At 39.6% G+C, this 17,009-nt stretch overlaps 1 protein-coding gene across 1 annotated transcript in view; it reads right to left on the reverse strand.

Moving 5' to 3' along the window:
* The window catches only part of IMPG2 (interphotoreceptor matrix proteoglycan 2), a gene marked incomplete at both ends in the record, with an annotated part of 50,406 nt that extends 36,198 nt beyond the window's left edge, over nt 1-14,208 (reverse strand). Inside the window, 3 exons of the mRNA XM_083855271.1 lie at nt 1,822-1,988; nt 12,557-12,817; nt 14,178-14,208. Coding sequence (XP_083711397.1) covers nt 1,822-1,988; nt 12,557-12,817; nt 14,178-14,208 — 459 coding nt within the window. The remainder of the gene's footprint in view (nt 1-1,821; nt 1,989-12,556; nt 12,818-14,177) is intronic.
* Nucleotides 14,209-17,009: the final 2,801 nt, after the last annotated feature.

Genomic DNA, 17,009 nt, shown 5'->3' on the forward strand with positions numbered 1-17,009 from the left:
CACACCTGCCCACTACAGAGCCCTGTGCATGCAGTGAAATGACATCAGCACATTGGTAACAAGTGCTCTGTGCTTTAGAGATCAAACCTAAGGAATGGGGAAAATAAAATAACAACAGCTGATTATGACCAAATGAATCAACATTCTGTAATGAGAGGGAAACAAAATCCCACTAGTAATGGAAAGGCTTGACCATATGACTTGGTCTTCTTAGCTGGTAAGAGTGGAAAGAACAAGAGAGTAGGACACAAGGCTTTAGAAAGTGTGTTTGGTCCCACAGGCTGAGCACCAGTTCTTACCACATTAGACTGGGGCAAGCAACTAGCAGGAAGAAAATACAATGAACAGACTGTTTTCCAGAATATGGCATTAGTGAAAGGAATATATCAATTTACAGGACAAAGGAAACCTAAATAAATACCACTCTTCTGACAAGATCAAACCCAGGGCACTTTATCTGACTCCACTGAAATGCTGCAGAGCCACACCCAAAAAGGGAGAGCAGCAGTGGGAAGTTAGATGCATCATCCTGTTTCCAAGAGTAATTTTGATTTCTTTTAATTAGCTCCCACTCCAGATCATCTCATTGCAAAAATTGAACACAAAAAAGTTACATGCACTGTGTTCATTAAAAAAAATGTATTAATTTTATTTCTCTCTATCTTTTTGCAAAGACTTTTAAGGGCAACAGCATCATCAGACTTTCACAAAAGCAAACTTTGGCCAGCATCACCTGGGAAAACTAACATGCAAGCTCAGGGAAAAAAAAAAAAAACCTCTCTGTTATCCACAACAGTTTCCATATTCACATAACTTAGTGCACATTCCTTGTGCACATTCTTCCAGTGTGCGATAAGAAGTCCAATAAAAAAGCAGGAGGGGAAAACGTCAGAGCATCCACCCTAACAGAACATTAATGTTTCTATGTTTCTATTACACATTTAAGACTTACAAGTTTCATAAAACTACTCATCCATTAGCTAGCAACAGTAATCTCAAAGAAGATCCACAAGCCACCACAAATTTTAAGAAGTCTTTTATCCAGAGACATTAAGATATCTACTGTATCTTAGATGAATACAAAACTAGGCACTTTTTTTAAAATTCACAAACTCCTGAAAGTACATCTTTGTATTTCATTTGAGACAGGCTTTTTTAGTTTGACTTAATATTTCTTTTACTTTCTTTAAGCTAAAAAAAAAGTGAATCAACAGAAAATATATCAAGATACTCAGATTTTTTTTAGTGACTTGTTTTACACTCATACACTGATTTTAACCTGCAGCTTCCCATGGCGAGTTACCTAATATTAATTATTGCTTTCATAGGACACCAAAGTTTTTACATTTATAACTACACTCATTTCAGTCAGGCAGCAGTGCACAGACATCACAGACCTGCAGAACATGAAACAAGCAATTATGCCATAGGGTTTGGTAGCACCAGAATTACAGCTTGGAACTTCCTGCTCCCAAGTGCCATTTGGGCTGAAGGCACCTCAATGCGCAGCTCAGAGCAGGGAGGCTGCCAGGGGAAAATGCATCACAGCCTGACTCACTCGTGGGTCTAGACACCATCTCCTTGACAGGAACACATCTACTGAAGACAACATTCTCTTCATCATTGCTGCTTTTCCCTGCATTGGATCACCCACAACTTTGTTTTGGAACTGATCTCAGAACTCCAGATCCCAGGGCTGGAATACCCACACGTGAGTGTTTTCAGGGCTCTGCCCATCATTCCCAAATGCTATGTGCCAAACCTGCAGTGGGACATGATGCCCTTGCCCAAGAGAACACTCCAAGCAGCTGCTGCACCCACCTTCATGATCAGGCTGCGGTGCTCCTCCGACTGGCTGAAGTTGGTGCCCATTTCAAAGATGCTCATCATTCCTTCCTCACACAGGCTCATCCAGGTGTTATACTCCTCACGCTCCGGCAGTCTGTCCCAGAATGTCTTGAAGACCTCCCAGATTGTTTCCTGGCACACTGAAGGCACAAGAAATGTCTGGTGTTAGTACAACAGGAGTCTCCTGTGGCACAAGTGGCCAGGCTATTATTGTCCGAATGTTGTAAGCTTGTCAGCACATCAAAACATAGAACACAGGGACCTGACATCTAGATGGAAATGTGGAAAGCGTTGAAGCGACTGAAATGAAGATGTGGTGGATCTTCTGCACTCATTACCTCTCTCCCTGACTTTTTAAATTGAAATAATTAAAGAAAATTTAAGAGAAAAGGAAGACAGCATGAGAAAACACTTGTCTCTTAACAGTCATCAAGAACAACAGTATTTCCATTGAGTGAAACTGCAATTTGATCAATGAATCAAATTTTCAGAAAACCTAGAAAACCAAAACACTATGGCAAATGTCCTCATAGGAAGTAGAGGTGGAGCTTAAGTTGTAAGAAAGATGGTGGCACTGATCAAAGTCTAGAAAGCTCAGTCAGTAACAATTCCTTTGGACTCACCTTTACACAGGATTTAAAATACGTTTCAGAAATTACAGCTGCATTCATAATTCAAAAAACAAGGCAGGATGATGACAAAAGAATATGCTATGAAATTAGTCAAGGTCTAATTGTACTGTACATGTTCACTGACAAAGAACTGGACAGCTCTGAACAGTCAGCCTGAGAATTAAGGTTTAATATCATATACTACACTGTCTACTTTAACCTCCCAAGCTTGCACATGCTCTTTTTGCCAGTCAGAGCAGTTGGCCACATGATGCTCAGGCAAGAACCACACTGTGACCTGGGATAACTCAGAGAAAGATTTATAGGATTTTCCTGGTGTCCTGGAAAAGAGCAACATTAAAAGGCGAACTCTCAAAATTGTTCACACCAAATGCCATCCTGGAGGAGTAGCAGACTAACCTGCTTTTTGCCTTAATCAGATTTCATTATTTAGACAAACAGTTCAGCAGAGGAATGCTTTGCCTTCCAGGAAAGTCCTGGCATCACAAGCAAGCCCTTACAGGAGACTAAATCTATTCCAGAAAGCCATTTTCTTCAATCAGCTTTAAAATTATCTCTGGGCTGCCAAACTCAGTACCTTGCTGTCATTTCTTCTTGATGCTTTGATTTCCAAATTCCAAAGTTGTTTAAATGTATTTATGCAAAACTTATCACATAGATCACATATGGAAACGTTTTCATTCAACCAAGAGATGGACTTCTTTCTTAAATGCAAAGACTTAACAAATACTGACCTTAAGGAACTGTTTCCTATGCAGCACCACCCTTAAAGCTGAGCTGACTCTGGCACATTGGATGGCACCATGCAGAAAAAGTTCTTTTCTTCACCCTGACTCTTAGTTTATGAGAGCATTTGAGACCATTTCTCTGTTGTGGAACTCTACAGATACAAAGACATTTCTCATTTCCATGCCACACTCCCAGGTTTATGACATGGAGATTAGCATTGTAGCTCATCTGGTATGCATGATCAGAGAACAATAAAGTCCCCAAACTCTGCATTATTAACTGTCCGTAGTATATTACTGTTCTAGCACCCCTCCAGCATTAGGCAGTTAACTTTTTCTGTAAAACACACTAATTTGGAAAGTATTGTCCATGTTTCCAATCAATGTATGCATCTCTATTAATCAGAAACAAATACCCAACTGACAAAAATCCAGGCTCCATCTCACATCCCCCCTCAAGTTACACTTGCAAACCCTTTGAGGCAGAGACCACATTTCCATCTGACCTCAGCACAAACCTCAGGCAATGAGGCCAATCCTGCTCTGGGATTTCAGGTTTCTACTGGAGTACTAATAAGCTTCCTGAAGCAGAATAACATCTGTAATATTGTCTCTACCATCCCACTTGTAAGAGCTAGGCATCCAGGAACAGACTGAAGCCTAGTTTCAAATCCAGAAGCCTACACTAAGGAATATCACTTGCTCACATTTCTTTTGGTGGTACTTGTATCCTACATACCTTTCACTCCAGGTGCCACATTGTGGAGCAACAATCCTGCAATGAGATTACTCCCTGTGGCTGGGATAAATCCTTGGCAGACTCTCAGTAACAACTGGAGCCATAGCAATAGCTTGCAAATACATTGCAGGGACACTGTCTAATCCTAGTTTTCAAATACCTACAGGCAAAGGACGGGCTTTCCAGATGCAAGTAATTGAAGATAATTTTCCTTAATGCTCTTAAACAAGTTTAAAATAAATGTGATGAGACAGTGTCTTGCCTGAATACAAGCTGCTCCAGTATAAACAGTTGTTCCAATCGGCTCCCAATAGATTAAGGATTTTCTGTGTGTCCTTTCATTTGGAATTAGACACCCCACTGAATTCCAGTACCAAAGGCTTTGTGCCATCTGTGGGCTCCAAGCCCATTAATTAGACCTAAGCTGTCAACACAGCCATGTATTCTGTAAAAGGGGGAAATAAGATGTGGATGAGGAGTCACATTTTGTCCTCTCTAGCCTCTCCTATCTAGCTGTTTCCACTGAGGTGAGCAACAAGTTGGACAACATAGTGCAAATTCCTTTTGTATTCTCTTCCTTCCACTGTCAGAGTTAGTTCTGACATATAGGGAGGATTAAAAACTCCAAGCAAACATCTACCACAACTGTCACTTCTGTTAGCCTTGTCCAGGAAACCACACCTTGAACCTTGGTGAGCTGCTCGCCAACACAATCACCCTGCAACCTCATTGTCACACAGTCTGTCTTGTCCCTGCCTTGTTTATTCCAACCAGCCAGTTTGTAAAGCAGAGGATTGCTTTGCAGGATAAAAACCCAGGCTGTAAGGGATCAACACAAGAACCATCCTCAGATGTGCTTACCTATAGGGTACTCAAGAGTAAGTTCATGGATTGGCTAAGAAAGACTGAAACAAAATTGTTCTCTTTCTTTCTCATAAATATTTTTATTGTTTTACAGTTAGAAGAGAGTTGCCATTTCAAGCACGGAGGGAGAGCAGCACAATTTATTCAGTGTGGTTCAAATCACACACATGTAAAGAAGGAGACAAGTACAGTTCTGTCCTCCACTTCTCCTTCAGGAATGTCAAAAAGGGAGACAATTTTTATCTTGACTTGACATGGCCACCCAGGGAACTGAAAAGACACCACCATCACAGTGCATTCAAGCTGGCTAATAAGTGTGATCGACCTTCTTTTAACTTGAAGGTGGAGCCCACCCTGATGGGTTTCCAGCTATCTGTAGATGAGGGAGGTTTTTCAAAGTTTCTCAGATTCTTAAGAACCCCCATAAAGAAAAATGTGTTTTTCACTAACTAGATTTTAAGCATGCTGAGACTGTAGACAAATGTTGGATGCACAAAACTAAAGTTAAACAGGACTTGACTGGAAGCTTCTGGTAATAACTATAACTTACTGTTTAAAATAATTCACTATCTTTCCTTTCTGTCCTTCCAGAAACTTGCCAGTGTCTGTGTCAGATACATTACCTAAATATGCTGACAGTAAATGAAACAACTTTTAACTAAGATTTAAAATAGCAACTCCTTCAAACCTAAACAGAAAATGAAACAAAATGAGAGTCAGGGGGGACCAAAAAGTTGACCAGTGAGCTTTTCAACTAGAAATACAACTCTGAGTTTTAAATATAAAACATTTAAAGGAGATAGAGAATGGGAAAAAAATTGCTGCATGAGAGCTGATAATAAATTGCCAGGAGCTCAATAATTCAGAGTTATGATTGAAGCTGCTGGGTGGGTTTTGTATTAAGATCTTTCCAGGGTTTAATTTTTGAAGACTAGCTAAAATTTCTTTAAAATCAACAAAGCAGGCAATCCTGCCAGCATGAAGAATAACTGCTGAGTAGATCCAGCAGCAGTGCCACTGCCACCTGAAGAGCAGCTCAGCCCTCGGGCCATGTGTGAAGAGCCACTCTTCCTGCCTGGATCTCACACCAAAACTTTCACTAGCCTGCTACAGGGGCACAGATATGTGGGACAGCATTAGCAACACCAGGCCCTGGAGGAGACAGGATTTGCGATGAGGCCTCTAATCCTCAGCAAACAATACTGATTAAAAGCATCATAAAATCGAGATCAATCTTTTAAGGCAGTGAGCTAAGAGTCTTGAAGCTACACGCGAGTGGGAAGGTAAGCTCCCCTGGAAAATTGTTTCCTTCATCCTATGGCTGCAGTAATAAATAATTTGTATTTTTAACTTAGTTGATCTCTTGGCTACCTTGCAATTTTCCTCCGAAGAATTCAAATGTTAAAAAAAAAAAAAAAAAAAAGGGTGAAACCTTATGAGACTAAAAGCTCCCTGCTACAGGAGATGTGATCAGGTCCAGCTGACTACAGGAAAAAGAAAAGTTGTGCTGAAGACATGTAACTGACTGGCACAATAAACCAGAACTCAAAACAAAAATGCAAATCACACAGCTTGGTCTGCAGTTTGTCTCCAAAGTATATTTTGCACGCATATACTACATTTTCCATGTACTCCATCCTGAAAAGCCTCACAAGTTAGAAGTCACTTAACTCATCACTGATATAATCATCTTCAACGAGAAAGGGAAGGTAGGAAAAAATTAAAGGATCAGCACATTTGGTCCAGGCCCTTGTTTAATCTTAAGTTTAAGCTATTGAGCCAAGTGTCACAAGCACCTGAAATAAGCAGTGTCTTAACCTACCTTTAAAGGCCATATCAGGTTTCAAAGCCTGATTCAGAAAGCCAGATGTCACAAGACAATTCCAGTGGGAACTCTGTCAGCATATCTGCTTCAAAAGCAGAAAAGTCCAGCCCTTGGGAGCTTACCTACTTCAAATTCAGTGTCTATGCTCAAGTAATACTTAAAAATAATAGCCAATATCCTGAAAAGCTTAAGATAATTGTGTTTCAAACCAAATAATTCCTCATAGACAGACACAAGCTCTTTTCAATCCTACTATTCTGCAGAAATGCATGAAAAAAGTTTATTTGAAGCTTCCTTTCCTGAAGATATCATCATTATTTTCAAAACCTCCAGCTAAGATCTGTGATGTGATCAGATGACCTTTCTCTTGCTCTGAAATTTTCCAGTCTAGCTACCCCTCATATGCCTGGGTAGGATACAGCATCCTTGTGGCTCAAGCTGTACCTCTGGGGATGCATTTATCTCTCCAACGAGAGACAATTAGCCTATTACACTCAGTCTGTGCCCAGGGATTTCTGAGGTTAACAGAAGGGGCACCACATGACAGCATTGAGCACCCTGTAGGGGGTAGGGTGGCTTTCTGGCCATTTGTGTAAGTGGGCAGGGCTGAAGTTTAATCCCAATTAAATCTCATTAGTGCTTCTTAAGAGTTGAATCGTCTGTGGTGGCTAGGAGCACTGAATCAGGCTGCATATTCTATTTTGAGGCAACATGAGACCAACTCCTCTTCCTCTCTAAAAAATTCTGCTCAACTCAACAGCTTAATTGCAGAGGGGTTTGATAATATAAATACTACAGCCACAGGGACAGACACCTCCTAAAGGTGCATTTGTTAAATAAATTAATACACACATGCAGAGAAATCACTTATCTATTCTTGTGTATGGCCTTTAACACAGCAACCCTCAAACGATATATAAAACAAAAAAGGGGTTTAAAATGAGAAAATACATGACTGTGAATTAGCTAATTCACATGAAAGATTTTTGATTTGAACACTCGCATACTACACTCTAGCACATACATTATTCTCACCAATAATATTTCAGTAAAAACTGACAAGTGTCCTTCATGGAAAAAGTCAAGTTTCTTCAAAGCATATGCCAGTATCTAAAAATTCAAATGTAGAGGGAGACAAACCTTCTACAAATAAACTTCAGAAATTTATTGCTGAGTGTGAGGTATATGTAATATGTGCCAGAGATGTGGGGGAAACAGGGAAAAAATGCTCACTCAGTCATATTCTTTATTTAATGTATACTTTTTAGCCAGATACTTTTCATTACTTTTGGCCGTTGGCTTTCATCATTATTAGCAAGATCTGACTAACTTGTAACATGATTTCAGTATCAAATTGAAACTTTACTCCCAACTATGATCATGTGCAAAAAATAACATCATTATTTCTAATACTTCAGTAAACAGATTTGAAGGGACTGAAGAAAGGGGAAAATGAGCAGGCATAGTACTATGCCCAATCTAGGGATAACATTCATGGACAGAATTTAATTCCTGAGAAACGTGAATTCTTTCCAAAGTTCAAAAATATCCATGTGTCTCATCAGCTACGGCCCACTGCAATATCATCTAATTCCTTGTTTGGTCACTATCTTTAAAGGCCATCCTTAGATGTTTGGCTTTATCTGAAGCTCTGGCAGACAAGAACTGATCTGATCTACTCATGAGAAAAAAAGATCAGTGCTCACCAGAAAAAAAAAAAAAAAAGTACTCACAAGCATACACTGAATACACTGAATAATTATGGCAGAGGGTCACAGCAGGAAAATTGTAAAGAGAAATTTGGAAGGGTAGCCACCAGAGTAATTACATCTCAGAGGAGGCAAAGAAGCATATCACCCTGAGCCATGGTGACAAAATCCAGCAGCCCAATTAAGAGGCATGAGATAGCATGGCTTGTACTGTTTACCTATCTTGTAATCCTTATATTGTTTCTGTTTTACATGCTAATTCAATTTCTATGTCTACTACAATCCTCTACCAACAATTTACACAACAGAGAATGGACTGAATTGTGCACACAAGGTGATTGGCCACAAAACACTTGGTCTGAGTAGGTGTGGCTGTTTATCACGTAATAAATTTCATTTATCTTTGGCTCAGAACCATTACATTTGCATGACTCTTCCATCAGCAACCATAACACTACACCATTTAAAAAGACATAATTAAAAACACTCCAAGACCCAACCCATAGGCCTACAATACCCAGCCTGTAAACATCTATGACTGATGTTCACATTCCCATATTGCAAAAAATTAAATAGAAAGTCAGCCAACAGCAGCAGCCTCCATACACAGCTACAAGAGACACAGAGACAGGGCAGTAAAGAGACAATCATAATCCAAGATTCGTCTCAAAAGAGTGAAAATAGCATCATCTGCTGCTGTAAAACTCTGCATGGCACTTCAGCAATTTGTCTTCTAGACTGCAGGTGTAGAAATACAAGTACAACCCCCACCCCAAGTTCCAGGCTGGTGCTTCTGAATACCACAGTAATAAAATGACCTCCAATAATCATACCACTAATTAAACTGTCATATGTTGGAGTGATACTGCTGTTTTAGAAAATGCTGATTTTTCTCCAGATCCCTGTATTTTGTTGTGCTTTGATTTTTAATGGTTTATTATACATTTATCATATTCTTTATCTTGTACCTTTTTAAGGCTCAAAAATCCAGGAAAAAAAAAAAAAAAAAAAAAAAAAAAAAAAAAAAAAAAAGAGCTGTACACTGTTAAGCCTGCAGTGATATGACAGAAGCACTTCCTTAAAGCCTGTAACAGGAATGCTCATCTGTCAGTCTCTGACACTTAGAGAGGCTTTTGCCAGCTAGCAAAAGTAAATAAAGCTATAGGAGCTACAGACAGATAATTATAGTCCCACCTGTTTCCTTCTAAGGTAGACACAGATAGAACAAACAATCTGGATAATCAGCACATGCAAACCTATTCTTATTTTCTAACAAGATCTTATATCACAATAGCAATTAACCTGTCCTTCCACAGTAGTGACATGGTATTGCTGGCAGTAAAGCAAAACCAAGGAAAGAATAGACTGTATTAGAACCATCCTTTCCAGCAAAAGTATATATTGATATCAAAGTAATTTCTTACTTCAACATATACAGAGTAAAAGAAAAAAGATTCTAAAAATACACACTGAGATTGAAAAATCAGCAGATTCTGCGTACATTTATATTTATTCTCTTCCAGGGTCAGTTGTTTTCATAGTCACTTATAGTAGCTGGTCTCTGAGTGTAAACAGTGACTACACCTTTTCCTAGGATTATTTTGTTGACAGTGGACTGTGGCTATCTGGATGGCTACTAAAAACTTTGAATATAATTCAATTACACTGAATTCAGACACCAGGTGCCCACCAAACCTGCTCTGTCACTCCACTCTTCAGCCGGACAAAAGAGAGAAAATGTAACAAAAGGCTCATGGGTTGAGATAAGGACAGCAAGAGATCCCTCACCAGATTCTGTCAGGAAAGGCTCAACTTGGGGATATTCCTTGAATTTATTACCAATCAAATCTGAGCAGGACAATGAGAAAGGAAACCAAATAATGAAACACCTTCCCCTCATCCCTCCCTCCTTCTCAGGCTTAACTTCACACCTGGTTTTCTCTAACTCCTCACCTGCAGTGGTGCAGGGGGATGGGGCAGTGAGGCTGTGATCAGCTCATCACTGCAGTCTCTGCCACTACTTCCCCTTCAGGAGAGAACTCCTCACACTCTTCCCCTGCTCCCATGTGAGGCCTCTCCCATGGGAAACAGTTCTTGGCTAACTTCTCCAATCTGAGTCCTTTCCACAGGCTGCAGTTCTTCACAGGCTGCTGCAGCGTGGGTTCCTTCCATGGGGTGCATTCCTTCAGGAACAGACTCCCATGGAGTAACAAGTCCTGCCAGTAAATCTGCTCCAGTGTGGACTCCTCTCTCCATGGGGCCACTAGTCCTGCCAAAAGCCTGCTCCAATGTGGGCTTCCCATGGGGTCTCAGCCTTCTATGGGCATCCTCCTGCTCTGGCATGGGGTCCTGCACGGGCTACAGGGGGATCTCTGCAGTTCCATTCACTGCCAATGTCTACACCACAGGCTGCAGGGGAATCTCTGCTCTGGCACCTGCAGCACCTCCTCCTCCTCCACTGACTTCGGTGTCTGCAAAGCTGTTTCTCGCATTATTTTCACTCTTCTCTTTCATCTGCAATTGCTGCTGTGCAACTTTTTTCATCTCAAATATGTTAGGCCAGAGGTGCTACCACTGTTGCTGATGGGATTGGCCTTGACCAGCAGAGCCCATTGTCCTTGGCTCTATTGATATAGGGGAAGCTTCTGGCAGCTTCTCAGAGAAAAGCCCCTTGCTACCAAAATTTTGCCCCACAAACCCAATACACAGCATGTGAACTCTCATGACCTCAGGTGCCTATTCAGGACATCATTAGACACCACGCAACACTCCTGGGGCAGCAGTTGCTGCTAACAGAATGAAGATGACAAGTTGCTTGAACCAGAGCTTGTGTGACTTGCTGCTATTTAAAGTCACCTCTTCTGCTTTCAGAGATCTTTTTCAAAAGTTTTAACTTAAAAGCACTAATGGTACTCACGGCCTCTCTGCTCCACAAGAAAACCTTGTGGATTGTGAAAGCTGTTAAATCCAGTAAAGAAACAGATGGACTAGGTGGATTTTTGGTTCAGCCTAGGACCTAGACCTAAATATACTTTTGCAACCTAATTTATAGATTTCTTTCTTCTTTATTATCACTCACACCTTTGCTTAGTTGATACTGCCCTACCACAGATAACTGAGGGATTGAAGTTAGAGCCCATGGTATGTATGGATTGACTTGGGAGAAACAAGGAACTGTTGAGTCCTCTTGGGTGGAAATAAGAAACTGCCAAACCTTGTCAAACCATAAACATCATCTTCACTGTCAACATCCCTTGCAAGCTGGGCACAATTCATATCTGAATGTGGCTGTAACACCCCATATAATTGCACTTTGCTCTCCAAATACATTGTTTATGTTCACTTTTATGCAAACACTGAGCAACTCCTGGTTGTCATTGTTTTTCACTTGTCTAAGTAAATACACTGTCACCAGTGAGAGTTTCTCTATAGGCAATCAAATCTCATCAAATGTGAGCCTCTGAACATCCTTCCTTCTCCTCTGATGGCAGCTATGTCATTCTGCCAGTTTTGTACAGACACATTAAGATAACTACAAACTGTTTGAATGCTGCAACACAAAGACATAAAGTGCAAAAAGTGCTGCGCAACTGTGATGTCCCATTCCAAAGCAGTCAGAAGGGTTTGAAATGCATCATGTTACTGTAATATTTCATCAAGTGAAAGAAGATGTTAGTGGGACTATTGCAGCTCTTCAGAGAAAGCTCTGCCACACCAACTTCCACATTTAAAAGAAAGGCTGCTGGCCTACTATCCTACAGCTCAACACACAGAAATGGTACACTTTGTACAACCAGGCATAGCCAAAAGTCACACGGCTGAAGTGCCAATGTCTCAGACTTGACTTTTCTGACTGACCCCTCAATGAATTCATCTGGCACTTTAAAAACACTAAATAAACCAAATCTAATAACTCTGTTATTTAGCTACTGTGTACACAGCACCTATTTTTCTTAGCATTCAAATTGTTCTGAGAAAGGATTATTTTAGTAAACAATGTGGTTTCAGGGAGCAAGAGTTCTTACGATATATGAGTGTAGACAGATTGTGATGGGGTTTTAGCCCAGAATAGTTCTCATAATCAAGATTATCACAGAAAAATAAGTTTCACCAGTAATAATGTATTTTCTATGTTCTGGTATTCCTTAAAAACTTGAACTATTTTTTAATGAGTGAATATTCTTTATCGATTACCCATGAGATGTACTTACCTCTGAGCCTGAAATACTTCAGATGGTTGGCAATAGCCTGCTCAACAGATTCATCAGGGCAGATCTTAACTCCACTGGGAAACAGAATGGATCGCTTCCTTCGTAATTGCAAATGCCTGTGGAACTGCTCAGCATCCATGATGCCATTAGGCTTTTCCAATCCAGGAGGCAGAGAAGGGTTTGCCAACTGCCAGTCACTGAGCTGAGGGGCTGGTGAAATATCTTTAGCCTGTCCTCCTCCTGCAGCTGAATAAGCTTCTGCTGTGAAATTAAAACCACACAAATTTCTCAGATGAGATAAGGATGTAATCATTAGTATCTTCTTGATGCAATTAGTATCTTCATGCCAATTCTGTGGTCTCTGAAGGACATTGCTGTGCTTTTTCCTGTTAACAGAACCTGTCTCTGACTGTGATGTTATAAACAACCTTAAGCTCTTTACAATATCCCATCAAATGGTAACACAGCATAAGGCTCTAATGCTTTGAATTCTAACGCTTTGTGTGTAACTTCCCATCTGCCATTAGGCTTAGCCAATGGAATTATATTTCTGAACAAACATGTATTTGGAAGCTTTCAGGGCTTTTCAGAAGTAAAATAAATAATTGAGAAATAATCCTGCTCCATACTTTCTTTCCATAAGAGCAATTTGTATACCTTGCAAAAAGAAAGCTGCTTGAATTGACAATTAACCTTCCATCACTGAGATAGGTCTTTACTAGAGCAGATGGAAAAAAGAGGAATAAAAAGGCTCATCAGCTTTCTGTTGGGGTGAGGTTTTTGTGTTTTTAGTTTTGGTTTTTTGCTGTTGTTTGTTTTTCAGTATTTTTTGGTTTTAATTCCCTCTCATATTAGTTGTTCCATACCATTCCAGAGCAAACTTGAGGAAACAGCTGAGATAAGAACATGCATATTGAGATTTAGTCTGATAGTCTAATTTTCTGTCCTCTAAAGTCAGCTGATCTGAAATATTTAACTCAACTTCTTTCACTTTTTCCCTGGAAAACATGCCTGAAAAACAATCACAACCCATTAGAGAAAGAACAGTAATAACTCTATGGCATTTGTCATCCAACAGATTATGAATTTATTCTGCAACTTCATAGTCAGTAGACCTTTGACTTTTATGACTGAAAGATGAAAGGCATGGCTATTTTGATAGTATATTAATAATCAGCTCTGTTGCAGAAGATCACCAGATGGTATAGCAGAGGCAGAAAGAACATCAAAAAAAGGTTACTAAGGCAAACTCCCAATCTTTACCCAAACTGACACATGTTTAGTGCCCATATACAGAAGACAGAACCTTACTTTTTAAGATTTAATACAAAATTAATAAAAGAAAAAGTGAAAAAAATTACAAATATTTAATGTCTCAAAGTTGAAAAAAAATGCCTCCTATAGCTACTTCTACACTCAAAACAAGACAAATGTACAGTTACACCACCTGGTAATCAGTCTAGGTATTCCATATTTACACTGCTATCACAGCACAGATTTGACCAAACATTTCTCTGTATTAGCCCCCTTTGTTACAATTAAATCAGAGAGGTATTTCTAATTCTGTACACTGCCACAGCTAAATCTGTAAACAAGAACATAAGAAAGATGTCTGCATTACCTGCAACTATTTGAAGATCTGTGTTTATCATTCCCGGAAGGCAAAGAAAGATTTTCCACATGAAGCCAAACATACTTATTTATGTAATAAAAAATTTAAAAAAATAAAAGCAGAAAATCCCAATCCCTTTTAGCAAAAGAGCTTGTTGTTGTCTTTACCGTAGCCTTGAACCAACCAAGAGCATTGCGCTTCTTGAAAATGTCTTGACGTCACATATCGTTATCTTTGGAGAAAGCATTAGGTAAAAAAAGTCAACCAATACATCCTGGCTCTGTTCTTTTCAAAGACAGTATTCTGCTTTAGTGAAGAAACAAGAAAAGGTGATCGAAGTGGACTCCTTGGAGCTAGCAGATGGACTGACACAATTTTTTAATTTTAATCTGGCCAGCTAAGCTCTTTACAAGGGCTTGTCATACCATTAACAGACAGTCCAAACAAGGACAGCACCTTTCACGTTTAATTAACCACGCTTTTTCATTGGCCTTTCAATTTCTGCTCTTTTTAAAAATCCTGCTGGCCACAAAACTTCAGGGGGAGCACATTGATCTCCAGCAGAACGTCTCCTGTGTTTTGTTGTCTGCTTGTACAAATATAAACATTTATGTAAATGTATGACTCAATTAAACACCATTGTATATGTAAACACTGAAGCAACCTTTCTGTGAGACTGCTTCTTCTGGTTACAGGGCTGCAGTCAAGTCTGTGCTAAAGGAGAAGGTCTTGGGCTGTTGTACCAATATCCTCTGCATCCCAAAAGCAGTGCTTCCTCCAAAGATAAAGCCAGGGCCAGCCATGATTCTTTCATCTCTGTTCATGTGTTACTTGACACGAACAGCAGCAAGAAGTTGGTACAGACATCTGAAGAGATGATGAGCTAAGGAAAGTGCAGAAAGGACAGAGCACAGGAAAGCAGCTGCACTCTCAAGTTCCTGTCCAGAGTCAGCTCACCATGGAAACGTGTATAGAAATTGCTCTACAATGGCAGACTGCATTCAGACCACCAGGAATCTCCTTCAGGGCTGTCTTCTGCATGATATTACTCAGGATGTCCTGGCTACTGTGTTCAGATCAATCTGAACAAACTGCTGCTTTGGTTGAAGTGACTATTTTTGGAGTGGTTTTGTGTAAGTATTTCAAAGCTAGATTCCCTGGTGTCTGTCTGCAAAGCTTTTACACAGAGCTCTTCAGGCACTGCAGTGCTCACTTCTCTCTTCTAGCTGCTCTACTGAACTGCCAGCCATTCACACATCAGAATTATTGGCACTATTATACATACAACACCCACGGGAATCAAATAAAATTACCTTTATTTTTATGCTCTGTCTTCTGACATCTAACAGACTCTAGCTGATATTTTTCAAAACAGCAACATATTTTTTTTGGTTCTCCCCTCTCTGCCCCAAAATTATTAAAATACACTTAAAGCTTAACCATTGAGCTGCTTGAACACCCCCAGTTTTCCTAGAATCAGACATTTTGGACCTATCAAACCACCACTGCAGACCTAGTCTGGCTCTGCCATGCTAACCATGATGCTGGGAGCACCATGCTGGAGCTATGCATGGAACAGCACAGAGACAACAGTGCACTGGTGCCCAGAACCTGTTTCAAAGTCCTCTTCAAGCATGTTTGTGTGTCAACTTCTGAGGCTAGCTTGGGTATCTTTACTATGACCCTGGATTCAAGAAAGACCAGCTTTATTTTTTAATCCTCTGCAGAAGCTCATGCCTTCAATGTCATGAATGTTTTTGCTTGCAATACCCTGCAAAAACGCAATTGGATGAAGGTTAGAAACACTACACATACTTATAAAGGCAAAAGCTACCTTACCTCCAGAACACGTGCCAACTAATCCCTTTACAGAAAATTTACAGCACACACATACTTCAGTAGAAGTATGAAACCCAGTTAAAAGTTTTCCTGGAGATTTTTTTAGCTTTACAGTATTGTTGTTTCTTTCATCAACAAAGTACTCAAAGGCACGCAGAATATGAAGAGCATAAAAACCATCTCTGTCAACATTTGGTTTTTATGTTATGGTTGGGTCAGCTTCTGTGAGATAAAATACTTTAAAAGTGTAAATTCAGTTTTATTAATATTAGTTTACTATCAATTTTATATTCAAGTGATTATAGCACTGAAATGTAAACTTGCAACAGCTGAAAATCTCCTACATTTATAATAGCAAAAGGTGTATCTAAAAGCACGAGCATTTAAAGTTTCTTAAAATAAGCAAAATGGAATAGATTTCCATTTTGCAATAGATTTCCAAATTAATTGTGGAAGATTAACTCCTTCCTTGATTTAACAAAAGCTTTTACAGTAACACTTTATATCAGAAAATGTGTAATTCTTCATTTTCAGCAGCCAAGTTGTATCTGTTCAAAAGTATTCATGAAAAGCATTCTTGCTGAATGACAAAAAAAGTAAGCGTAATTCTAGTGACACAACACACTGTCACTCCAGTACCTCCAGAAATAAAGTTTTCATTTCTGAGAAGAAACATGTATTTTCATATAGCAAATGTGATTAGCTGAATTACAGTTCTCTACAGAGCAATGCTCACTGAAATACTGCTACAGCACACATACCACTCTAAATAATGTCCCTGTTTTCCAAATGCAATTTATTCAAAAAGCTGAATCCACCCGTAACTAAAAAAAAATGTCAAATAAAGGAATACATTAATGAAAATGTCTCTAATAAAAGAGCCGCATCACAGCAGATACCCACTACCTCCAAGTTCAGGAGGTTTACTATCCAGAAGCTAAATTGTCTCCCATGACTGGACACAGAAGTTGACTTTATGGCATTTGACAAGATTCAGCAACA

This window comes from Zosterops lateralis (assembly GCF_965231275.1).
Source record: "Zosterops lateralis genome assembly, chromosome: 2".
NCBI lineage: Eukaryota > Metazoa > Chordata > Aves > Passeriformes > Zosteropidae > Zosterops > Zosterops lateralis.